The sequence below is a fragment of the Phoenix dactylifera genome, chromosome 6, assembly GCF_051530095.1.
Source record: "Phoenix dactylifera cultivar Ajwa chromosome 6, Ajwa_hap1_PhDact_Kaust_v1.1, whole genome shotgun sequence".
NCBI lineage: Eukaryota > Viridiplantae > Streptophyta > Magnoliopsida > Arecales > Arecaceae > Phoenix > Phoenix dactylifera.
The window spans coordinates 1,701,565-1,728,971 of NC_143195.1; the positions used below are offsets into that span (position 1 = coordinate 1,701,565).

A 27,407-nucleotide genomic window follows, 5' to 3' on the forward strand; every position below is an offset into this window, starting at 1 on the left:
TTCATGCCTTTTGGGACTGCTTGGCCCGTTAATTCAGTGGAACCCGCTGCTCCAATTCAATCATGCAACGGAGCGCCGCCGTCGTTATAACCGACCTCAGGGCGGAAATCGGCTATCTCCCCTCTGCACGAGCCAATCTAAAGAGAGAGGGGATGCTGAGAGGGTTTCCTCTTCTTCTGCGGCCTCCCGTCTCCGCGCCAGAGCGCTGGTACGAACTAATCTCCAAGAGGACTCTAAGAAACTTATAGCTGTCATGATTTAGGGTTCCAGAATTCCAATCTCTATGCACGCAAGATCGCTCTTCTTCTCTTGGGCAAACCATTAGATTGGAGTTTCTGGATTCCTTTGTTTTTACCTTTTTTGGCCTTGAGCTGAATTCCGTTTAAAGGTTAAGTTCGAGTTGGGTATATATGTTTCGTATCCAAAATTTTGATTAAATAGAGTTATTTGGGTTTCTTTTTATTATCATGCATAATTTCTGATGAAGATTGCGAGATCGGTTTCTATTGTAAAATAACTTTAAATTAGTATTGATTTCGATGTCAATACTAGTGAAGGTCATTTGATGAAGTCTTTCTTTATAAAAATGAGATCTTGATCAGTTTCTTTGTACTCTCTTGGTATAGAGGTGTTGAGAATAATTTTTTTTCCTCCCATTCCTTTATCTGTATATATTCTCTGTTTTACATGTTATGATGTTTGACTAGTTACTGTTGATGACTTGTTCCCGTTCTTTTTTTTGCTCTTTCCTTCTTTCTTTTGATTAATATAGTGGAAAGACACCTCCTTGTTTCAACAAAAATGAAATAAGAGAGAATCAGGGGGGGCTAAATCCTCAAAAAGAAGAAAGACAAGCGATAGAACTCTCTCCCACCACCTTAAAAATAAAAAAAAATGGACGAAGAGCAATCAAGCAATAGGACTTTCTCACCATCCCAAGCAAGAAGCAGTGATAGAATTCTCTTCAACCACTCCTAGCATGAAGCAGTGACAGAACTCTTTCCCTCTATCCTTAGCAAGCAGTGATAGAACTCTTTTTCAAGCCCCATAGTTCACAAAACCTGCATAGAAACTCATTTCCAAACTACAAAACAGGACATCTGCTCATGGCTATCAGATAACGACATTGTGGAGACCTTGTTGTCTAATCATGTGCCTATATCATCCCTGTCATTGTCCCTTGGCCTTTGTTGCTTTGAATGTCTTGTGTTTGAAGCACAACTTCTTCAGTCAAGTCAACCTCAAACTCAAATAGTCAAGTCCTTGAACTGAGACACACCTTCGCCATTTTCCTTAGACAGCACCCCTGCTCTTCCCTTCCTTTCGAAGCCCAAGAGTCACTGATGGATATCGAGGTGTCAGGAGTATGACATCCATGCGACTCACTTCTGTCTTGCATCTTTCCAGTAGCCAAAACACCTCCAAGGCCATAGACATGGAGCCAATGAAGCATAAAATAATCAAGCACATATTTGGATGGAACAACATGCAAAGGAGAAAATAAATGTCCTTGGCAGCCAATAAACACTTTTGAAGCTTGATGGGAGATGGTCCATGGGGAGATCTAGCATCCTACTTGGTTGAAAGCCCAAGCACATGAGCTGGTCTCTCCATGCCTCACTTAGTTGCAAATTCTTTAGATGAAGACCTCAAGCACAAGCTCTCCATGCAATGCATCCTCTCGTGCCTCACTCCCTAACGTAGGGGAAGGATCAGTCACAACTGCTTTCACATTGATTGGCAAGTAGTGGGTTGCCAATATATGCAGAAGTGGCCCTTGCACTGGACATAGAATCTCCACCTCCGAACCTTAAATTGTTTTCCACAAACTACCCAACATCCTATTGTCTGCCAAAGCAACCTTCCTTGGCATAGTGAGCTTATTAGCTCGACCCCTTTATCCTTCCCTTTCTCCATTCCAGAAGAACAAGCATCAACTGTCCCCTGTATTACATGAATAGTCTCATCTAGCTTATAGAATCCATGTTGGATGCATATCTGAATTGGATACATGCTAGAAACTTGGATGCTTATCATTTCTTTTTTCTATTGTAGCAATTACAAATTTGTAAAGAGATGGAGTTGTTCGAAAATGAACTCAACTTTTTACTATAATAATGTTACAAGTGACATATTATTCTTTTTAGAGATGGGTCAAGAATGTGGTCATTTAGGTACTTTAATGGCATTGCAAAATGTCATTTCTCTAAAAACCCTAAGCTTTTTGGGAAGTTTCAATAAGAGATATGTATATCACATGACCTTAACAATTGATTTGATTTAATTTTTTTTATAATATTTAAGTATATAATACTTTAATCTAAATTATTTCTGTATACATCCCTATATCTTCTTTTTCTCCTCTTGTTGAGGCACACATATTGGAGACATTATTGGATCCAGTTCTTGTGACTGTGTTCATGGAACACTAGCTACCCACCCCATCTAGCAATTACTAAGGACTCAACTTGACGGTGAAGTGGTTCATCTTGAGAACTATCCTTGCATCCCATCTTTTCCCGTGTCCCTCGTCTAGAATTGCTAAAATCACCATTGATCAAAGATGGGAAAGAAGCCTTACTCTCCTTCAATCTACATTCTACAGCGAAGAGAAAATTAGATGTTAGAGCATATTGGAACTCAATGCATACTAGGTGCTTGGTTGGAGTGATAGAGCATGTCGATGATGTTAAACTAGTCCTTTTGGCTCAGCTGAGGGCAAGAGGACTGTAGATGCCCACAAGCATCATAGTGGAAGCAATTGTTTTGTCACTCACAAGCAAAGTACTCCTTCTGGTCACAAGGATAGCAACGGAAACCAGGGTGCTTCAGGGTTCTTTTCTCCTTTTCTATGCTTTCTATCTCACTAGTTGGAAATCTCCATTGGTTCCTTTTCATCTTCTCCTAACCATCCTGGAAAGAGTAGGAGTGGAGCATTGCCTCCTCTTGCTCCTCAATACTCTATGCCTCGACCCCTGAGGGCTCCCTTAGATGACAGCTTTTCAACTCTCCAAAGTGTCACTTCATAATGGGAGAGATCGAATTCCAAATATGTAGATGAAAGTCTGTGTAGGTATCCTCCTTGGACAATTGTTGAATACTTCTTGAGCTGATGACCTTAGGCTGAGTGAGGGAGGTGGTTTTAGAGAGGGAGGCTATAGTCAGTCTATTGAACGGGAAGTAGTAGAAAAAGAGTGTGAGGGGAAGAGAAGGGGGCTAGTTGTTGCTCTTACATGTGGCAATAATAGGATACAGATGGGATGAGTATATACATGATTTTTGATTGGGAGTGATCTTTTGAGATAGGCATTATGACCAATAGTAGGATATCAATGGGATAGTGATATAGGTAGAGGTGCCCTGCTCTAGAAGCACTAGCAACATCTTATTTCTGTTAGGGAAAGGCCACTCAGTAAGAAGACTGTATATTGGAATGAGAATTGTGTGGGTGCATCACAAGGCAAAGTGGGACATCTGATTAATAATATTTGTCCGTGTCAATTTAATCATAGTTTATTGGTTAGTTCCCTTTCTGTTTTTAATGTAACACAGAGACCTTGTATGTTGCATTAGTGGAAAATTACAATTATAATGAGAGTTAGTTTGAAGTCCTAGTCTAGTGTTAAAAGTTTGATGATTGTTCTAGATGGTTTAGGGTAAAAAACAGCCCAAAGTTTGAACAATTAGTGAAAAACTTTGGGCAAGACTGGACACTTCATAAACTTTTCACTGGCTTAAGACTTGTGTGAACTGGAAACAATGCCATGTTACAGAAAGATTGTCAGAGCTGTTGAAAATTATGGTCTGCCATTCTTTTCATGTAGATGATGATTATTGATGAATCAGTCGTTTTCTGTCTTTTTTAATTTACTTATGAATTCTCAAGGTCTCCAAGAGTCCTAGGTCATTAAGGAGGCCTAGAGTCTATAAATATCTATTGTACCACACTATTCACACATGGTTAATAAATTTCAGGTTTGTGAGGCTTTTTTAAACACTTATTCCTTATGTGGTGCTGAATCCATGCAAAATACCACAATGCTCACTGTGGTTCGCAAGTGGAGGCCTTGGTACTGACTCCAAGGACCAGAACAAACAACCCTCATGGAACATCAGTGTTGATTTAGTTTCTCCTCATTTATATTGCTTCGGCTATTGCTGCTTTGCTAAAAATTGTATGCCATCTCTGCATGTTCCTGTACCAATTAGTATTAGATCAATCAGCTTACTCCTGCTTTTATCTTCTCTTTACTTTTGTGATAGCTTCTCTGAGTTCTTTGTGGTTTATTCTCCCAAAGTGGCCAGCACAATTGCGCCAGCTATTTGAAGGTTGAGCATATCCAACATATTGGTAAGGCTGGCCTATTTACATCAACTTAGGATTTGATAGACCTCGAAGCTGGCCACGTCACTAGCTAGTAAGATCCTGCATCAGATTACTCTTGAACATGAAATTCGTAAGGCAGAAAAGTTGAAAGTATCCTCAAAAGGAAGAGCAGAAAATTATTCTTACGAATAATTAAAATAAATTAAATTATAATATTCTTGTAAAACTATGTAGATTGTATCTCGTGCTTGGTTTCATGTTTATGTATTTGATTGTGCCTTTGTTTTGAAATGGATTTCTTGCAGTGACAAGATTCATTGTTGGACATTCTATGCTTACTTAGTTACTCCATATGCCCTGTCATATATCATGGACAATGCTGCAATCCATTCCGATGTGACCAGAAAATGATAGAGAACAGTTTGAATTTCTAGTGGGGGTTTTGTCACGCGGGGTTGGGGCATGACAGGTTTTCATAGATCAAAGCCAAATTTTATGGTTTAGATGTTGGATTTGAAAATGAGTTATACAGAGGAAGTTGGAAAAGCAACTTTCACATATCTGTTCAGTAGACTGGGGTTGTTAATATCAAGAGAAAAAGTCTAGGGGTTAAGGTATTAGGGGGTCAAAGGAAATGGATAGGCCTCCATAGGAAAACAGTTATGGAGATTGAAAAACTGGGATGGAGTAGAATCACAAAAATAGGAATGGATCAAGGTTGCCAACATGCAGGCCCAGTGGGTTTTGGAAAGGAATTGAAAAAGACTGTTTGCTTGGAGTTGGCAATAGCAATGGTTTGGGGAAAGGTGTCAGGGCGAGTTTTTGGTTAGATAGGATATGGAATTTATGGAGGTGACTTTGTTAAAATATTTTTCATTGAAGGTGTCCCATCATGGCTACTTGCATTGACTTTGCCCTCATTTGAAGAGAATTGGGAGAATTATGGCTTATGCACTATGTTCGAAGAAAAGAGACGAGAATTTTTCAAAAGTGTAAGTAATTAGATGGTATGTGGTAGGATGCACCTTCTTGCAATTATCATGAGACTGGGGAAGATATACTATTTTTTTGCAGCGAAAACTAAATTTTTCCTCTCTTTTGGCATTCTCTATTTATTTTGCATTCTTCCCCATTTTGCTGTTAATATGCTTCATCATTTAGTTGAGGATGAGACTTTTGCTGAATTATTTTCTTAAAAAATAGGATCCTTATGTGAAAACAAATATTTCTGAAAATTCCACTTAATCTAAACATTTTATATTTCAGAAACTGACAGTTATACAGTTTTAGAAATTTGTCAGTTTTTCCTATTAGATAGCTTAATCTTGGGTTGCCATCATAAATATTAATGACTGCTTTTTAAAATTGATGTTGTTTCTGCTTTAATACTGGGAGCTGTTACAATGCATTGCACACCGGTGTCATCCTTTCTGCAATCTTTATCGTTATTGAAGATGTTAAAATTTTCAGTTAGACAAATGAAAATAAAATTGCAAGATGCTTCCTTCCAATAGACTGTTGACAGTCAATTGTTCAGGAGGATTTGCAAGAGCAAGATGAGTGGAATGCCAAAGCCTATCTGTCTGAAGTTTATTTCTTTGGAAGATGGAGAATTTACAACAAAAAATACTTCGAGTGGTATGTTTATTCATTTGCTCTTTTGACAGTTAATTGTTAGAGATAACATATAGTCATTCGAATATTAACAATTGTTGTTGTTTTTGGCTACTTTATTTTTTTATTTTTCTATGATTTAAGGGGTCATCCTTTGACAATGATGTGAGTGAAAGTATCACTTAAGCTAGACATAATCAAAATTCTCAAAAGTGTTACAGTATTCTCTAGATATGGGCTGGTAGTCTGCTTGGCTTTTCTGAAATATTCTCGTTGGAGGATTTGTTTTCTTTTGCTGTTTTCTTCTTGGCATGCTATTTATGCCTTCTAACATGAACTTGCTTTGAGAAATTGGGGTGTGATAATTTTGTTTCTGCAGTTCAGAAGTAAGGATTTTGTGTATTTCTCTGTGATTAAAATTTTTAGGTTGTGAACTCACATTTTTTCACATGAGAAGACAAAATATTAGAAATATCAACGCTCATGCAGATGTATTTTGTTACCAGTAAATTCTCTATCAAAGTTAGGGTCGTATGGTTGTGTCACATTATAATGTTGTAGAATTGTTAGGTTGTGAGGCCGGCTTTCTTACATTGAAGCTGCTAAACCCTTTCATTTGCTATTAATAATTATTTAGTTCTGTTGTTGGAAGAATGCTAACTTCTTTGGTTCTTTAATTTCCTTCATTGTCCAAAAAAGACCACATACACCAATTCTGTTAGCAATCCCCTCCTTCCCACCCACTAAATGGTGTTATCCTGGTACAAAAATGAATGGAGTTCTCAATGAGGCATTTAAGAGCTCTAGGGTTCATCTAGATCCCACATTTACATGAACAGCCATCACCACAATCCACCACCTCCTTTTGGTTGTGTGGTTTGATCTAGATGAGATGGCCCTTAGGCTTTTTATGGAACTCCATATCTGACGTGTGTTGTTTTGGTAAGAACAAGGTCTCAAGTACTGCTGCCTGTCATTTCCGGCATAGCAAATATGGTGCTTTGCCATGCCAATGCATTTGCTAGGCCAAAAAAAAAAAGATGATTTACTAGGTGCCATGCCAACCCTATGCCAATGCCAGAATTGGCTTGAAACAGCACAAGAAATGTGGTGCCTTGCTGTGCCAATGCATTTGCCGGGCCATGTCAAGAAAAGAACTCAGAAATTTCAAAAGCCTTCTATAAAAAAAATTAAAAGATGATTTACTAGGTTCCATCCAACACTGTGCCAATGCCAGTAATGGCTTGAAACGCTACGCACTGGGTGGCATGGGCTGGCACTTGGTACCTTGGGTGACGCTGCAAGAGATGGTAGATGATGCGTCGTACACAAGGTTTTTAATTGTAACATAGTAATATAATCTTCTATTGAAAAGACCAAAGGAGCAAATTTTCTCCCACTGAAAAAGGTCTTGCAACTGTATCAATTTTCCATAAAAATCCAATTAATTATTGATTTTGCAAGAAAGATCATTTTTTTTCACAAAATGATACACGTTTTAGGGTCCTTGTATGATTTTACCCCTGGATTTAAGTACAAGGCACGGGATACACGTTTTAGACTACTGCTCACCTTGTACTTATCTTCAGTGACAAAATCTTTGAAGGCATCCTTCTGCCAAAAAAGAAAATCTGACCTTTTCTTGCAAACTCAATAATTAAGTGGATTTTTTATTCAACATCCACTTCAACTATTTATAACCAGTGGAAGGTTAAGGTAGGCATGGTTGTAAAGAATTTATTATGATGCTGTACTATCTTATGCTTTTGGGTTAGAACTATGAAAAATACACAAGGAATGGTTGTAAAGAATTTGTTGTGATGCTGCACTATCTTATGATTTTGTGTTAGAACTATGCAAAATACACATGCATTTCTACCACTGGTGAAATTCACCTTTGATTCCTTTATATTGATGCTGCACATTGGATGAGCTAGAAGGATCTGAGATGAAGAATATTGCTACTTATGCCCTCTCTATTGTTAGACTCACTTGTTCTGTCACTTTCTAGAATGTGTCTAGAGAACTCGAGTGGAGTGAGTCGACCAACAGGATGTATTCATTTAAGTTATCAGAATGTAAAGTTAGGGAAAGAACACTCATCACACTGTTGGGGGCCCCACTGTTATCTTATCATTTCTAGGGAATTTTTGGGCCCTTATTTTATGCCATCACAAAAAGTGGTTCCCCAGTGAACTGTTTAAGAAATTTTTCCACAAGATCAAGAGCCTCTTGAGTAATCACAAGATTTCATCTAGTCTTATTTTTTGTAATATCATATATATCACTAATCTTAATCTGTCAGACATGCATTACATGTGCTCAAATATGGTGCACCCATATTTAAGTACATTCATACAAACATAGCATTAAGAAGAAACTGTATTTCATCTCATCAGGGTCTACATTTTGGATCCTATTTCATTGTTTGTTCCTATCTAGGTCAATTGAAAATTTTAATGTTGTAAGAGCTGCACACATATTAATGTCTAGTTAGTAGAATTTGTAGGATAGTTACTTTTTTTTTTTTTGCTAGAATGTCAAAATTGATGCATCCTACATGTACTTTTTTAGGATGGTCTTTGAGAAGCAAAGTTGGGTTTTGGAGAGTGCACACTTTGTACCAAAGCAGCCAGTTTATGAGGCGTAAACATTAATATATGTAGGATAACTTTACAGACCATGATAAGCATGATTTTTTCCCCAAGTGCTTTAACTCACACAGTATTCTTGTTTATCAATTCATTAAATTTTAAGAAACAGATCAATATATTGCCAAATCTGCCTCATCCTTCTTTAGCTGATAAGATGATAGTTTCATGCAGCCTTCCATACTCACAAAATTTAATCTTCTTAGAAGATTTTAGGGCAAGTTGATCCATTGATAACCATGGAGAGAGTAATTTTGGTGAAGTTTTCTTAAGAATAACTACATCAATCAATCATCATTTGGCATGGCTAGCATGTGCAAAATCACTGGAGGTATAAAAAATCATTTATCATTTGGCATGTTTTACAATGAACTCAATATAATTTAATGGGTCCCTTGCAGTAGGTATAAAAGAATCCCTTGATGACAGCATTAAATTTCTACAAACACAAAATGCATGCTAAACATGGTCTATAAAAAAAATAGATATCACAAAATGTAGGGCATTGAGATGAAATTGTGACATCATTATATGTTTCAATCAAGTGTATAGGAATGTAAAAAGTATATAGAAAACAACTAATTTCAAACATAAAAGATATTTGATATCAGACTTAAAATTGTCTCGTGTTTCCATTGATAAAAAAATTGTCTCATGTTTCCACACCAAATTAAGAATAATGTAGGATCAATTAAACATGACTTCTTGCTTTTTATTTTGTGGTCTCATGATGAGTAGGATAAGTGGTAAAGGCTTCTAAGTGAGCTTTTAAATGCTCCGCATTCAACAAATTATGAAGGGGAAGATCACCATGCAACTAGTGAAACTAATTTTGAGTTATTTAACTCTTTTATGATGTTTCCACGGGATGTTATCTTAAATTTTTTCCATGGGAACAAAAATTTATGATGTTTCCTTTATCAATTCATTGCTAACAACTCATAGGCACTTTGAATTTCAGAAATTCCCCATGCTGTAAATGTTTGAGTTCCATTTTAACACTACAAGTTACCATAATAATAACATTGCCATACCTATGCTTGTTAAAAAATTTGCACATTATTTTTGTTCAATGAACAAACAGTTTTTCTGGCCCTTCTTCGTGATTGCACTTAGTTTCTAATTGACATGCCAAAATTTTTTTCCAGGTTTCAAATTCCGCCTTGTATCATATAATATTTTAGCCCAGGTATGCGACCTGTTCTAAGAGTATTTTACTTCCAAAAACAATGTTTTCATAACATTTGTTACTTGATGTTTTTGTTATGATTTTGTCTTGGTAATTGAAGGACCAAGTGAAATAGAAGTGACCTTTTAATGTATAGCTGTTCACATATTCATTTTAATTGTAATACAGATACTTTTGGAAAATAAAAGAATTATAAGTTGAATTATTGTGTATGTCTATCCTGCTCATGTTTAATGTGATTCTTTTTGTATCTGCATGATATCATGATCTACTATAGGCTTGAATAATTTGTAGTAGTTCTACCATCTTTCTGTACATCTATATACAAGAGGTCACATCTTTTTATTACATCTCTCATCTACAAGTTTATTCATAATGAAGGAAGCTCAAACAGCATGCCAAACCATGACAAAACTTGGTACACAGTCAGACAAGAAGAGATGCTAGTTTAATTAATCCTGAATATTTTATGCTGATTGTTATTTAACATTTGCATTTCTCAGTTTGAAGTAACTTGTCATTTAAATTAACGTTACACAGCTATCTATATAAATACTAACAACACAAACAAGCTCGAAATAAAACTACAAAAGGATATAAGACTGTTCACACATTAACAAAATGTAGGTCTTGTCACATTTTGCCAGTAGTACAGGAAACAGCTCAATGCTCCCATGCTATGATTCACCTTCATTGTAACCTTTGGTTCGATTAGATGTCTCTCTATATACAGATATACACGCACATATATATCTATACACACACACACACACACACACACACACACACACACACACATATATATATACACACACATATACATATATCTATATATAGAGAGATGTATAAATATCTATTAGATGTATATATATCTATATATATCTATATCTATCGATATATATATATATATATATATATATATATATATATATATATATATATATATATATATATATATATATATATATATATATATATATATTGGGTACTGGTGGAGAGTTAGACTACTAGTGAGGGGTTAAACCCCAAGAGGAAAAAAAAAAGATTAACAAGAACGAACATAGCAGCAACCCATAAACTCATTGAAATAGCAAACCAAGCTCAGAATGAAGAGTGGAACTAGCAGGTACATCTATATCCATATGCCTTCCAGCTAGCCGTTCTGCAGCATAATTAGCTTCCTGAAGTTTATGGTGGGCCCTGAAAAACTGGAGAATGGATATAGCTTGATGAGTATCTCTGAGTAGAGGATGAGTACCATGTGTAAGAGGCACTATTGATCCAATTTACTGTAGTGATTGAATCACCATAACTTTGCTACATCTTAGAGTAAAAATGGCTACCATCAGTGCCTCCAAAGCAGCTCGTAGTTTAGAGATTGGCATAGAAGATGCATGAAAAGATCTTGAACCTGCTAATAGGACCTGACCAAAGTGATTTCTAACAATGAGTCCAGCTCCAGCTTGTCCATCTTTAAATAAGCCATCAAAATTTACTTTCCCTATCCCATGGGGAGGGGTACCCAACAGACCATAGTTGAAGGGGAAGGGAGTGAGCTCCTGGAGCTGTAGGTATCCCAATGTCATAGGTCACTATTCAAGTTAGAAGATTGTGCCTCATAAAATTCATATGCAAGTCGGATGGCCAGGTTGGCAATTGGGTGTGGGATGGAAGCCCTGTTATGTGAAAGCTTTTCATTCCTGGAACTCTATAAAAGCCAATCACAGTGTGAAGCGATAGATTGTTGATGACCAGAACTCCCATCAGAAATGCAGCTTTGCAAAGATTTAATGGAGTCAAAATTATAAGAAGCAGAAAGCTTTGATCTAATATGGATCCAAGTGGCTCTAGCTGCACGACAATTTACCGAGATATGTTTGATGACCTCAATTCCACTGATGTCACAATGGACTGATTGATGATTAATCTAGCCTCTTTGTGTCATGAGAGTTTTAGAGGGGAGCTGATGCCCAGCAATTTTCCGCCAAAATGTTTGAACCCTTGGAGCAGCTAAATTATTCCAAAACAAAGAAAAGGTAGTGTATGCGAATCAGAATTATACCTCAGAGCTTTATAGACATCCAGAGCCTTCATATACTTAGAGGCAGTTTTGCACCAGACCAGTCTATTATCACATTGAAATCTTGGTATAGCCAAGCCAAAGAAGTGATTTCAGCAACAAGTTCTGATTGAAAGATCTCCTGTGATAGCTGCGAATTCCAGGTGTGGTACTTAGTAACTTAGCACGCCTTGGCAAACAATAGCAGATCATCAGCAACCAACAAGTATGATATTCAAGGACCGCCATGCCCTGGCTGAAACACTTTGAATGTACCCCTATTTACAGCATTATTTGAGGTTCTAGAGAGCTTATCTGAACAAGGTATAAACAGAAGAGGAGAAAAGGGCCAAGCTTGTCGCATACCCAAGATTGAAGAGAAGCACGATTAAGGAGCACCATTTATAAACGAACGTGATTACAAACACATTCAAGTGTTGAAGCACTCAGCAAAATAGTTCCATTTAACCCTATCATTGGTTCTCTCCGTGTCAGTCTTGATCACCATCAATGAATTTCTCTTTGAAGCTTCTTCCATTGAGTGCATAATTTCTTGGGCAATCATCACATTGTTAGTAATACTTCAATTCTGAATGAAAGCCCCTGCTCTTCAGAGATTAGGAGAAACATAAGCTCTCTAATTCTATTTACCAAAATGTGCCCCCTATGCTAGAGAAAAATTTATCTTGATTGTTTCAGGAATGATTTCTGTAATTCTGGTAGTGACTTGAATAATAAAATTAGTCATGCAATTATTAGAATGTCCAAAAACTCAACACTAGCCTACTGTCGGACTATTTATTCTAACATGTTAAAGAATAAAGATATTCGTAGGCACAGATGAAGCTGGGTGCTGAGCTTGTATGGCTGTCATCATGTACAGTTGTCTAGGCACACTAGAGTGGTTCAACCTGACACATGGGTTTGTTCTCCTTTGATGATCAATACTATGCAGCTATACCAATAAAATCATATTTTTGGAAAAGATACATAAATTCCATTTGCTTGGTGGTCCTCATACTTGTGGGGCTAATTGTTCACTATCATTCATTGTTCACATTGGAATGGATCACAGCTGATCCATGATATATGACAAGTAGATATAGAATGTTCAAAAGTGAATTTTGTCACTGCAATTAATCCATTTTGCAACAAATGCATGATCAGGTACATATTCATGAATCGAAGCACTTGAGATGGTTTGCAGAATCTTACAACTACACTATAGTAGGATAGTGTATTTTAAGTATTCCTAAGAAGGATTTCCTGTTCTTCTTTTAAAAAATTCACATTCTAGAGTAATCTAACTTAGGAACTTATTGTCTAGCAAACTAAATAGGCCAAGTTCAAGATCTACCAAATCCTAAGTTTATGCAAGTAAGACAGCCTTACAAACAAGATTTCGAATGTCATTATTGGGCCTTGTACAGTTTTTTTTTTTTTTTTTTTGGGGGGGGGGGGATTGTATGGTACCGGGTACCAACACACAGTTATAAGACTGCATCTCATGCCAATACACTGTAGCGATTCCGAAAACTTGCTGGAACAGTATAGTGCCATTTGTGCTGTCCCGTTCTGGTGGTATTCGAAATCTTGCTTACAAATTTCTTGGACATGCTCAACCTTCAGATAGCTGGTGTGATTGTGCTTGGTTGCTTGTCACTTTGGGAGCACGAACCTTCAAATGCCGAGATGTGGTTAGAGGGTTTCTTGTTCATCTTGACATAGAATCGCAAGCATCAATTCCCATTTACTTTCTGAATTCTAAGATTCCTCACTGATCTTCCTTTCTCTTGTTTGATTTTTTGGTGCGTTATCACAGCTGTCCAACCACATTCCTTTGTGAAATCACTATCAGCCAATTCCCTGCTTGCCCTTTTTAAAAGTTCCATCTTTTGAAAACAAGAAGGTTAGACTAGAGATCATGATTCCAAGACCTCTCAAAAAGCTAAGAGAAACAGCCCATATATATAAAAAGTTGAGATCGACTTTGGGGATTAAACTTATTTGGCTTAAAATTTCTAGGAATTAGTGGAAGCTCTTGGAATAGGGAAAGTTAATATCTTGGTTAAATGGAATTCTAATTTTGGTAGATTTATGCCAAACGGGTTCTAACTTGTGAAGTTATGGCTTTTTTAAGATTGTCTTTTGCTGTAATTTGGATACACCTCTATGTAAGGCTTGTTGGATCCGCATATTGTAATGTCTAAATGTACTTCTTAATGAGATGGAATATTTCATGTGGTGATTCCCCAGAACTCCCTTCTTTCTCTTATTTTCGTCTTCTCCACTCCATCTTCTTTCTTAATCAAAATGTTGTAATTCTATCACCAGCATTACATAAGAAATTCATAAGTTTTGAAGTCTACTCATATCTATAATTGATTGCAGAATCCTTTCATAATTCTTGCGACATGTTGCCAATCATATTCTGTCATATCATTAAACGCCACTAGTTGGTAAAAATATAGGTGCAATAACAGTGATCCTCATTGTTGGCCTATAATTTTGCAATGGCTGGACTTGACATAATTGCAGTGCAAAATTTCTCCCTGCAAATATTTACCACATTTATCCAATAGATTATCAATTCATGTCTTGCATGTGATGTATAGATCATGTAGAAAGATCTTATTCTATGAATCTAGAATGGCTAATTTTAAGTCTTTAACTCCATCTTGCTATGCAGGTTTATGTGAAGAGTTCCTATTTTCCACACACTCCATCTTCTTGTCTCAAGTAATTTTTTTTAAATCTCCATATTTATATGTGCAATCAACATGAGTCATACTTATATATATATATATATATATATATAAAGACTGGATTTATGGATTAAATTATTAACTTGTGTAAGTTGTAATCCAAAAGGAAAGGACTGAAACACTCTTTTATTGGTGCCTTCAATTCATGACCTATGTTTTTCACTCTTATAGCGTTACCTAAATTCGGAAAATTACCAAGCAAGAATTTGGATCTTGGTGTGTCCTGGTGGACGTAATACCATTCCAATGAGAGAACAGTACCTAGGATGCACTTGGGACACTGGTTCACCCATGGACTGAGATGTCTTGATTGTCCTGGTTGGTGCACCAGGATGGTTGTGACTTGACACTTGGGAGTTGGGATGACCTAGCATCCTGGGACATCTTTTTTTATGTTTTCCCTCTACATTCTTGTTCTTAATGGTTGTTCCATGTCATCCATATCCATCCAAATATTGTACCGACATAGGACCAAACCAGGATGGGTACCAGTACGACATCCTTTTTTATGTTTTCCCTCTACATTCTTGTTCTTAATGGTTGTTCCACTTCATCCATATCCATCCAAATATTGTACTGACATAGGACCAAACCAGGATGGGTACCAGTACCAGGATTTTAATCCTTGTTACTAAGTTTCTAGTTGTCTTCAAGTTTCCAACACTTTAACATCCCAAAAAATCCTGATAAGTACCATAAATGTTTGAAAAATATTAAACATGTAAAGATAAGCTCAGGGCTAGAGTAAGTTCACCAATCAATGGTACTTTTGTTAGAGATAACTTGCATGCATGCCTTGTTATTTTAAAGTAACAAACAAAATAGGTGTGATCACTAGAAGAATTTGAACCATGGTTTGCCGCATCAATATCGTACTGTACCGGTACATGGTACAGAGGATGTACCAATATAGTAATAGGATGATAGTGGTATAATGGTATCGAGACAATGAACCTTGATTTGAACACTCGAGACTGATATTATGTAGCAATAAATAGAGGGGATTTCGAGTATTATGAAGTGCAACAAGGTGTTTTTTGATGCACTCTAGAAACCTGTCCCAATTGATGACATTTCTAGTTAACATAAGCTAGATGTTCCAATACTTGAGTGCCATGGAGTGTTGTCTGATGTCTGGTAACATGTTACATCCGATTTTAAAGGAGTGTCAATGCTAAAATCCCCAAACACTTATTGGTCTTAGCATGTTCTACAGAGTGCATTACTGCATTAGATAAATGATCTTGTGCCCAATTGATATTGTGCATTCCCTTCAACACTTCTTGAGTAAGAAACCTCCTAACTCTTGCATGTGCCTGATACTTATTCACTGCTTGCCATCTATCATTACTTTAACATGTTTATATACATTGGTATTTTATAATTTTAACATGTTTATATATATTGACATTTGCCTACTATTTGGTGTCGTAGGTGGAAAGCTCGTTCACAAGCTATTTTGATGGAACTCAAGAACCTCAGTGCTGACTTCCTCTGCATACAGGTGCAAATTCAGCTAGTGGTTTACATATATTTGCTCTTCAAAAAACTCGAATGGCTGCTTATGAATTTGCTGGTTTTGTGCTTATGACTTAACCATGCAGATGCTTTTCTTATTCATCTTTTAATCCTTTCTGTGCTGTAAATCATAGCAACCATTTTAATAAGCTACTCTTCTGGAATGATTCAATTGACGCATTAAAGTATGTTGCATTGGAAACAGTCCTCCATTTCATCTAAGGTTTATGAGCATTATGCAACTATATTTTGAAAGGTGCATCACATGAAATTGAGGCCTATAATATTTCTGCATATGATTAGAACATCTGCATTTTCTGGGAAAGGAGCAAATAATGGGAGGATATTTTAGCCATTTCTGTGTGTGCAGATCAGATTAATTCAATTATTCAACCATTTACAATTGCAAACTGCATGTAAATGCATATGTGGAGTTGATGTTCCATTTCTTTCTAGTTCATTTAATCTTCTTAATGCTTAAAGACATAGTATGTTAACTCATAATGTTATGGGTGGTTGTTTTGATGGTACTTGTGCCATTCTTTCCAGTTTCGGGATTAGTGTTTTTCAAATGGCGATTGTCTAGTTTACGTGGGACTTTGGCTGCACTGCTTAGGCCCTACCATTTAGGCAGCCCTTATGTGTGGACTGGCCACCTAATGGTCCCCTAAGCAATCTTTATTTTATAGTTTATTTTGAAACACCAGTTATTTTTTACTTATGAATAACCATAACTATAACCATCAAGTCTTGTCCCAACTCTCTGGGGTTGGCTTTATGAATCCTCACTTGCCATGGGTTCGCATTTAGCAATGATTTTGGTGTTATTTTGAGCTTTGTCATTTCCTTTTTTCACAATATACTATGCTTGTTATCGAGGTGTTTCCCCTATCTTCAGTTCTTCCTACATTATTTAACAATTAAGAAAGTTTCCTCCTTTTTGTGTTCTCCACTCCTCTTCAGTTTTCTTTGCATGTGCTCATACCCGCTCAGTCAATTCTTCATCACTTAGCTCTTAATTTGTGCAGCTCCTATAACACACTATGTTACAATTACGTCAAACTAAGTTACAGATCTATTCTCCTTTTTATAAGGCAACTGTTGTCCTGCTGGTGTGTTGAAATTGTTGTGATGTTGAAAATTATTTAAGATCGAAGTTTCACTTGCCACCCTTAATATGCAATAGTTTCGTCCTCTCATGTGATGGTTACTGACTTGAGGTTTTGTCTTGTCTTTTTTTATCTGGATTTTTTCCTATAAAGAGGAGTTTGCTTGCTTCCTTTTCCTGCTTATAGGAAATATAATTTACCATTTCAGGAGTTAGATGAATATAACAGCTTTTACAAAAGCAACATGGAGAACCTTGGATATTCAAGTATTTACATTCAAAGAACTGGGCAAAAAAAAGACGGGTGTGGGATTCTTTACAGGCCTAGCAGGTATAAGAACTGTGTATCTTTCTGTAGATGCAAAATAGTGCAGCAAATCTACTCATGTACATCTTTGAGATCCTAAAGGTAATGTCTCAGAAGACAGTTTCTGTACATCATCTACAGTGTTCTTAAGGTGTTAGTGTTTAGCTTCATTTCTTGTGAACATCTCTGAATTATGTATCTGTAATTTTAAATACTGCTACTTTGAGTTCCCCCTACTTCTGTTTGGCATGTCTTCATGTCTGAGTAACAGCAAATTTTAAGTTCGTGCTTCAAATCATTCATTGAAGATAAAAATGGATCATCCCAAGAAATTTTTTGGTGATCTAAAATCACCGCACAGTTTTTTTTTTTTTTGCATGTAGAGATTCTCAAGATAGAATCCAGAGTTATTTCTTTTTTCCTGAAGTAACCAGATATACGAGGTGACAAGCAACTAGGAGTTGACCACAAAATATTTGAGGATTTTGATTTAATGACTGATCTTATTATTCACTAGAACTCAGTGATGTAGGAAGATTTTGTCACTGATCTTTTACATGGCTTATTCCTTGCATCAAAGAGTCAAAAGTTGGAAGGTTATTACCCTAGAAGCAGAGGGTGACGCCTTTCGTCTTGTCTAAAATTTGGATTGAATCACTAATTATTCTGCATAACTTCCAGCTATTTAAGGTCGAATGTCAACACCTTTGGGAGTTATTGTAGGATTCTGACTCCTCTAAATGAAACTTCTTATTTTTTAAGTATTCTTACGAATCAAATGTCATATTTTGATTCCTTATTTGTTCTTTCACTGCCGTATAGATTACTATGACTTTTAGAAAAACACCTTGCATGTTAATTTGAGACATATGCGACATTTATGAGGAGTATATATGGATTTCTAGTGTGACATTCTTTTTTAAATGTTTAACAATGTCATGTTACTTAATCTTATATTGAGTGGTTAGAAAGTTGTTGCTCTACTAGCCTGCAACACAGTATATTAAAGCAAGATATATTTTTGAGAAATAGGACTTGGGATTAAACTCAGAGTTTAAGAAATTTGAGAAAGCTTTGCATTTCAAGGAAACTGAAAAATACTTTATAGAATTTAAGCATTGTGATTATATATCTTTCTAATCAAGATTCGATGAACCGATATTGAGGGACAAACTGATTGGCGACAGGTATGGTATAGTATGGTATGTACGATAGTGAGCCGAGGTATACCAGAACCAGAAGGATGGAGAGGGAGCGGGGGGAGAAGGAGAGGGAGAGGGAGGGAGGGGGGGAGAGAGGGAGAGAGAGGCCTACCTCATCGTTGTGGAACCTTAACCCTAGTTGCTGTCGTCGTCATGGAGCTGTTGTAGTTGCAAAGTTGTTAGTGGCGGCGAAGCATTAAGAGATAGGGACAAGGGGAGAGGAAACTCCCGACAGTAGAATCAAGAGAGAGGGAGCGAGAGAGAGGCATAACTCGGAGCCATCATCGTCGTGAAGTCGTTGGCAGTGGAGGAGCATTGAGAGAGAGGGGGGAGGGGAGAGGAAGCTCCCGAGAGTAAATTGAGAGAGGGAGAGAGCAAGAGGAGAATCAAGAGATCGGGAGAGGGAGAGAAGAGTTGAGAGGGAGAGGGAGAGGATCAAAGGGCAGAGGGGTTTTATATAAAAAAGGAGAACCCGATTACCAGTCGAACTGTCCCGGTAACTCTTCGATCCGATTTAGTATGTCCAAAACTCCCAATTCAGGACACTTTGGCAGTCCTTGTTTCTAACTCTTGAATTATGCTCTTAAGGATTGTAGAGGTTTCTTCTTAGTCTTCTTTGAGAAGTATAAATATTAATTATTAGAATTTGGCATGTGCATTTGCACATGATATTTAGGTATGGATTTTTTAATCAGATTCACTATCATGAAATATCATAGAGGAATGGCATTTTCAAAGGGTATATGCTCAGAAGACATTTTTAAAGGGAAGTGCTTTTTTAGTAGATATACTCTTTGTAGCAGTGCCTTTTGGACAATATATATGTCTGAGAGGGAGAAGGAAACAGAAGGAATCCAGCTCATATAATGCAAGTGCTCTTATCAATTCCCAGATTGTCTCCATAGGCAAACTTGGAAAGTAGGAAGAGAGCTGTGACTCCCTAATGGCTTTGCAGTTTCGGGAGTCAATTGGAGTTTGAATTAACTAATAGTATAGGTATTTAACTATTGTTTCTGTTAATTTCTTATTTCATATATTCATTATCCAACTGGTTGGAATAGCTTACGAGCTGATGTGCAGAACTGCAATTTTGTTGAATGATTCAATCGCATTTCCTCTATTTATTTATTTATTAAGTTCAACCACAGAATGTATTGCTTCTTAATGTACATTTTGTTCAACTTCTTGCCAATTATTGCAGTGCAGAGTTGGTCCTAAAGGAAGAAATACATTACAATGATCTTGTGAACGGTATTGATTATGGGAATGTTTCAACTGAAATTGAAAGTAATGGCATGCTTGATATTGATAGAAAAGAGGAAGCATCAGGAAAAGGTATACAATTCCTTTATAAGCATTATTTTTGTTATACTTCATGCATGTTAGCAATAGTTGTACCAGTGCACCTTGAGCTCTTTATCCTAAGGGTGTTGATTTTTGGAGGACTTGATGCATAGGAATGAAGGCAGCATTTTACACCTTTTAGATTGCATCCACTGATATATATTTTATTTTGCAACTCCGATCATTGAATTTGGCAGTGGATATAACTGCATTCTATGTGTATTATAGCCACACAAATGCATAGACACACTATTATGGAAACATGTACACTTCCTCTGATTTAATTGACCATGTGTTCTTTGTAAACTTTTCAAGGATCCCTTGTAATTTGGCATCTTCATATTTTGGCCGTTTGTTCTAGTTTAATGAAATTGACTACCTTAATCTATTGTCAGTAGTTGTCATTGAAATAACCATCATTATCTTGCTTCAAATTACTAATGTCCTTACATTTAGTCATATTGTTTTGGTATCAAGTTATTAATGTTCTTGGATATAAGCTCTTTTCAGATTCGATGAAAGAGAACAGTCATGGCGATCATGGAGATCCTAGTGATCCACGTGTCAGATTGAAACGTGATTGTGTTGGCTTATTGGCAGCTTTTAAGCTTAGAGATGCTTCTAATCACCTGATTATTGTGGCAAATACACACATTTACTGGTAAATGTGATCATTTTCAATCTTTGCAGCTTTCATCACTAGCAATGACATTATGATCCACCTAATTCTCAATTTCGTATGAAATTTTCAAGTCTTGATCTATTGCTTTGTTTTGACTTGTTATTGAGCTATTGTATTAATGGATAATTTTTGGACATGAAGGCAGCAGTAGTTTTTTTTTTTCCTTTTTTTAATTATGTCCCTTTTTGAAAATGCTGATTCATATTGTGCTTATTAGTTTCTTTATTGAATATTTAATTATTTAACTTGAAGTCTTGGTGTTGTAGGGATCCAGACTGGGCTGATGTAAAGCTTGCACAAGTAAAATATCTTCTAACACGAGTTTCACAATTCAAAGAAGTTGTTTCAAATAAATTTTGCTCCATACCTTCAGTGATTGTAGCTGGTGATTTCAATTCTACTCCTGGAGATGAGGTTAGTTTCCATTTTACCTTCTAACTAACTATCCTCTCTCTCTCTCTCTTATATGTGAATAGCTTCCTATAGCCTTCATATGGTCATACCTTGTCCTACAGTTTTTTTCTTATGAAGGAGGGTCCAAACCCATCCAAATTTATTGGGAAATAAGAGAAAGAAACCAGTACAAATTACAGAGTTACAAATATTAGAGCTGGGGGGGGGGGAGCCTTGGTACAAGAAGTAAGAAAGAAATCAAGTTTAATTATGAACACAGGGAATAAACAAGGCGGCACTTCTAAGGGTTTTCCTAATACCCAAGCTTGACCATGAGTGATATAGATCTTCTCAATCTCTTATTGTATTAAGAATTCACAGTCACCTCTTTTGTGTAAGCTCGTTCCATATATCCTTGGGAATTCATACATCAAAGCCCCGTATTCTGTGTAAACATCCTTCCAAAATTTTGTGTCTTTACCATCCCCAATTTCAAATCTGTCTATTCCACAAAGCTGGTAATGTTTTCATCATGTCTTACCAAATATGGGAAATTGATATGCTTCATCTTTCCTTAAGTGGTCTCAACTTCACTTTCCTATGATAATTCCAAGCTACCTTTCTCTTCATAGGTTCATATCATATCCCAGAAACCTCCATCCCCACTTTGTAAGGAGAGCAAGATTCATGTTGGATAGGTTTCTAATTCCATGCTGCCTTCTTTCTTGTCCTTGCATATTGGTGTCCAATTTGCCAAATAGGAAAATCTTTTCGCATTTATAGCTTCCTTCTAGAAGAAGCCTATCCTCATGCTGTCATTCCATGACTCAAAGGCATAAGCTGAATGCATGGCAGATGGCTGCACATCTGTAGGATTTAATCTCCACAGGACATGCCTTTTTTATATATAAATATTAACTCAAAATCTAGGCAGTGGTATTATTATAGCAACAATGCTTATAGCATAATAAATTTAAAATGGCTGTCCTAACAATCTTATGAAACAAAGTAAAGACATACAACTGTCTTATCTATTCATTAACTTAAGAAAGGTACATATAAAGTCAACTAAACCCTAATTTCCTTTTTGCTCAGCCCATAGTCCCCGTCCATTATACTTTTCGGCATTTGAAAAATAAAGAAAGAAATGAGTGACATAAAGGACAGTAAGTTATGTTTACCTCTAGTTGGATCAAGCATATTTTGCATTAAATAACAATTTTCATAATATAAGCTTTTCAATTATAAATTAAAGCATTTTGATAAATACTTGACACAAAATATGTTTATCAATATAAATTTCAAAATATTTAAGGCATCTAGAAACATAAATTTTCAAAATATTTAATGCATCTGATCAAGAAATAAATTTCCAAATTAAGGTATATGAACTATCAATTCTTTCTTAGCCTTTGCGACTTTAGCCATGATCAGTCTATGACAAGGTTCGAAAGAGATTAGCTCCTAAATACAGAACACGTTGTCCATCAACATATGCTAGCAATCGGTCTTGATTAGCTAGGCTCGAAAGGAATTAGCTCTGGTTTACACAGCCACAATTCGTCCCATGATAAGGCAAAGAGACTAGCTCTTGAGTATAGAACATGTTGTCTATCAGCATATGCCAGCGGTCAATGCTAATTAGCTCGGCTTGAAGGGAACTAGCTTTGCCAGCGATCAACCCTGACTAGCTAGGTCTGAAAGGAACTAGCTCTGCCAGTGATTAGCTCTGACTAGCTAGGCTTGGAAGAAGCTAATTTCTACATGTGAATGTGTGGCCGACGATCAGTCCCATATTTATTTCTGTATTTGAACTAAAGTTGGCAAACTCTTCTGACTTCCTCTCGGTAAAATTAAGTCGGCAAACAATCTGCTAACTTTGGCTTGGGTAATTCATTTATCCCCTTGCCAACCTTGGTTTGGCCCAGATAGAGTTGGTCTAGCTAGACTGGCTCTCACACATGCTGTCTATCTATTTTATGACCCACTTTTACAGCAGAAAGATGGGCATATATTAAGTAAATAGAGAACTTACTGAATTAAGCATTGTCAATCTTCCACCAAGGGAGCGAGATCTGCCATTCCATAATTCTAATCTGCTACCAATTTTTTTTCGATGAGAATTCTCCATTTTGTTTTGTTTTTGACTTCTTGTCGACCAAGGGTAGACCTAGCTAAGTGTTGGGAGATTTACAACTAAACAGGCAAGAATTTGAGCTGTTGCTTGCAAATGGTCCCTACCAATACCAAGAATCACAACACTTTTTGATAGGTTGATGGTCAGGGCTTTATTTATCAAGAAACTAATTGTAACAGACTATAATTTTCTGTCAAAAATATAGGAATGAGTATTTTGGATATGGTAGAATATTTGAGAAATTGAGGGTTTGTTTGGAAAATCCAGTAAGATTGGGTTGGATTTCCTATTGGATTCATGGAGTGGTTAATCTATTTGAGCATGTCCATATCAACCCAATATCCCCACAACCCAAATCCTGTGGGAGGAAAAAAAGACCGTTATGGGTCATTTTTTCTTTCTACGGACCAATAGGCCCATTGATAGGATTTAGGCTGAAACTAGGACCGGCCTTTAGAAGAATATGGGGTGAGTAGGCCAACAAGCTTGATTCCTGCAGAAAATCCAACCGAATTCCGCTGGATTTTCCAAACAAGCCCTGATAGTCATAAAAGACCCATGCCATTCCAAGGGATTGATCTTAGTGTGATTGCAACAATGGAATAGTTGCCGAGATTGTATTGTTGACATTAAATGGTTGTTTGTATAGTTTTCCAAAATTTGATAATTGACAAAGTATTTCCCAGAAATGTCGAACCGTATAGTTCCTATTTTCATTCATGTTAAGAGTCAACCGCTTTAGTCATTTGTGCAGACTTGTGTATTTTTTGGGCAAGGCTAGATCAAGTTCGATATCAACAAAAAAATGGTCAATTTGAGCCTAACTCGATCTGTCCTTAGGCTTGAAATTTGTAACACAAGCCCAGTCTAGAGAGAGAAAAAGAGAGGGTCGGGGCTTGATTTGAGTTGTCCTTGACAACTCTGCCTTAGCTCGATTTGTTGCACGTTTGCTTGGCCCGATCCAAGCAGCTTTGGCAGCATGGTTGGGGGGGTGAGAGGGGGGAAGGAAAGGATCAGAGTGAGAGAGGTGACTTGTCGAGTGTTGTTGGTGCCAGAAGGAGTGGCAAAGAGAGAGGAAGAGGGAGGGATGAGATGGAAGAGAGAGTAGTTTTGGCATTGCGTTGGGGGTTGAAGGGATAGGATAGGGGCAGGGAGGAGGGATTAGGGGTGGGTGGGTCCGGAGAGGCTACAATGCTCGGAGGGAGGGGGAGAGGGAGAGGAAGGGATTAGAGGGCAGGTGAGGGAGCAAGCCGGAGCTTGTTCAAGGAGGGGGGATGTTAGTGTGGGAGGTGGCAGCTAGAGAGGAAGGTAGAAAATAAGAGGGGCTCTAGATTAGGGTTAGACTTCTTATTCTTTAAATATATTATATAAAAATAACTATATAATATTAGAAATTGTGCTTGACTAGATGGGACTAAAATTTAGCAAGCTTGAGCATGGGCTGATTTTCTTTCGGGTTTCAAAATCTAGGTCTTGCCTGACCCATCGAGCTGAAAAACTTTGCCCAAGATTGTCAAGAAATGGGCCAGGTTGGACCATTTTTTCATAGGTCTATTTGTGAAGCTTACAGTCTAGTTCAACCACATTAGTAGTTTTAGCTGTTCCATACTATATGCTTTCGTTAGCTAAATACTCTTAGTTCTAATAGGTGCTCTCCTTTCTTTCTTTGTCTATTTCAAAGTCACTTGATAATGTGAACCAATATGTATTCTTTAATATGCCTTTGGCTTAAAATGTCTTCTTTTATCATTGCCTCTTTCACGTTTAATTATTTGTTTTTTTCCAGGTCTACAAATATCTTCTAGGGGCAAACTCTGATTCAGAAGCACCGGCGATCCAATTGTGCAGTCTTTATGCAACAAATGGAGGAGAGCCTCCATTCACAAACTGCACTCCTGATTTCACTGGAACACTTGATTACATATTCTTGTCAGATGCTGGCTACCTGAAACCAGTTAGTTTACTTGAAGTTCCAGGGCCTGAGTCAGCTGATATTATTGGTGGGCTACCTAACCACTATCACCCCAGTGATCATTTACCAATTGGTGCTGATTTTGTGGTTCTTGGATCTTCAAACTCTTCGATAGTTCCCAAACTGCACGATGTTGAAGACGGTCTTGTTAAGTTTAAAATTGAGGAAGACAAGAAAGATCAAAATAACTGATAACATGCTCGTTACCTAAAATGAGTTTTATTTCATCATTCAATCAAGTCAAAAAATCACTTTTACATAATGGATGCTATCAACTCATCTTGATTGGGGTTAGTCACATTCGTGAATTCTTTGGAAAAATCCAGAACTGTTCGTGGACAATCTTGTGTGGATTCTTTTTCACAACAACATTATCCTTTAGGGGATGAGGTTTTAGATGAAAGATTTAAAGTGCGATGGGCATCCAATACCATGTAGCCTTATTAATGCCAACTTCTTATTGCAGATCTGTGCATCTCTAGATTATGAATGAATACCCGAAGGCCTGGGATTAAGAGACTTCATTATGTCGTGGATATATTTATGTACCACAGAAGGCGATGATACACTTGACCGGGTGCTACTTAGCTAAGTCGCCATTTGGGGACAAAATTTTGGTTTTATCCTTCCCTTTACTCCTTTTCTGTGACTGGACATGCAAAAAAAAATGTTAATGTATGTGAAATATTTGCTTTTGGGGGTCGCTCAAAGCCCCTATTCCCTGAATGTGAGATCATGCAAAGAAGACTGATTTTACAAGATATATGTTTTTGGCATTTACTAGATTTAGATTAAATTTTACACTATCATAATTCATAAATGGATGCAAATGACATGTTAAAGGTAAAAGTTTTTGACATATTATATGGAGTATAGGTTAGTAATTAGTGGGTTAACATTGGTTAGCAGGTAAATTTGTCACTTTTGTTTTTGATAAGGCGGATGGATTATAGAAGCCTAGTATGAGTACATTCAAGAAGATCAGAACGGAAGGGAGGGATGGTATTATATTGATCCTCGAAATACTGCCAGAATGTTGTGCTATTCAGCTGTCCTGTTTGTCGCTTGATACACGCGAGTAACAAGTGATGCAATCCTTTATCAGTTTGTAGATATTTTGTAGTAGCGGATGTCTATCACCAGTTAGACTGGGTCCAAATCCATCTGATCATCATAGTTGATTTTGCTTCAGGGTGAATGAGATTTGCTCTCAGGATGGGCCATGCATTAAGTTTTTATGCCCTTCCAGGCTGCCCTCAGGTCAACTTCAGGGCTCGTTTGGTTCACGGAAAGCATTTTTCCTCTTAGGAATATGATTTCTGAAAAACAAAGTTCTAAGAAGAGGATGCCTAGAAAAGTACTTTTGGCATGTTTGGTTGACCATAGGAAAGTGACAAATTTCTAAAGTGCTGATGTTTGGTTGGCCATCCACTTTTCTGGGAAAGTTATATATAATTTCTATTATGCCTTTAATAAAAATTAGGTCTTTAATGCCTCTTTAATGCTTCTTTAATGTTGAAGGGTCTTTTTGGGAAAAAGTAAAAATAGAGTGATTCCCGCCTCATGGAAAAGTAACTTTCCCATACTTCTCATGGGAAAGACTTTTCCATGAAATGTGGGAATCATATTCCCATGGGAATACAACTTTTCCGTCTCTCTCCTTTGAAAACTCCAATCAAACAAGAGGCATCTCATTACTTTTCCGTTGACCAGACTTTTCCCTTTTCTTTTCTCGCGAACCAAACGAGCCCTCAGGGACAGAGACATCGACTGCCATTCGCCGCTGCAAGTTTGGAGTCAAGGCCTTTGATCACAAACCTTGCTCCTTTACTCCCCCCCATCGCGAGTCACACTGCCATCAAAGTTTATCTTGAGAAAGCTCGAAGATGAAGGTTTCCAAGAAATGAAGATCGTTCGAGTCACTACAAAAGCCAAACAGGAGTCCCAGGTGTCCCTTGCTATCATAAGTTCTCCAATGGAGGGAGACTAAATAATCTCTGTCGGTTGAAGCGAGGCCCTATCCACAAAAAGTCTCGGATGCTACTTTCTGTTCTCAAATATTTGGGCATTCCTATCAAGCCAGATATGATATGGTAGGCGACATCTGCATTCTTAATGCCTTGTGGGATGGTAGACGAT

The 27,407-nt window shown here is 37.1% G+C and overlaps 1 protein-coding gene across 4 annotated transcripts; it reads left to right on the plus strand.

Annotated features, from left to right (window-relative positions):
• Positions 1-27: 27 nt before the first annotated feature.
• Positions 28-25,994, plus strand: LOC103713014 (DNAse I-like superfamily protein). Of its 4 annotated transcripts, none has more exons than XM_008799768.5 (11): positions 82-208; positions 3,976-4,070; positions 5,865-5,965; positions 9,741-9,781; positions 14,530-14,579; positions 16,040-16,109; positions 17,441-17,562; positions 19,942-20,075; positions 20,595-20,745; positions 21,033-21,180; positions 25,083-25,994. In XM_008799768.5, the coding sequence occupies exons 2-11, from the start codon at positions 4,024-4,026 to the stop codon at positions 25,458-25,460; spliced, it is 1,242 nt and encodes a 413-aa protein (XP_008797990.3). In that variant the 5' UTR covers positions 82-208; positions 3,976-4,023; the 3' UTR covers positions 25,461-25,994. The 4 variants fall into 4 exon arrangements, with proteins under 4 accessions (XP_008797989.2, XP_008797990.3, XP_089779910.1 ...); XM_089923784.1 differs by having other exon boundaries at positions 115-208; positions 3,976-4,175; XM_088723083.1 differs by lacking the exon at positions 3,976-4,070 and adding an exon at positions 4,299-4,418 and having other exon boundaries at positions 119-208.
• Positions 25,995-27,407: the final 1,413 nt, after the last annotated feature.

Bases quoted from the DNA above. Each gene is read 5' to 3' on its own strand.
- LOC103713014 (XM_008799767.5), top strand. From the start codon at position 63: ATGCAACGGAGCGCCGCCGTCGTTATAACCGACCTCAGGGCGGAAATC. The intron at 16,110-17,440 runs GTGCAAATTCAG...TTACCATTTCAG, and splicing joins CTGACTTCCTCTGCATACAG to GAGTTAGATGAATATAACAG. The intron at 17,563-19,941 runs GTATAAGAACTG...CAATTATTGCAG, and splicing joins ATTCTTTACAGGCCTAGCAG to TGCAGAGTTGGTCCTAAAGG.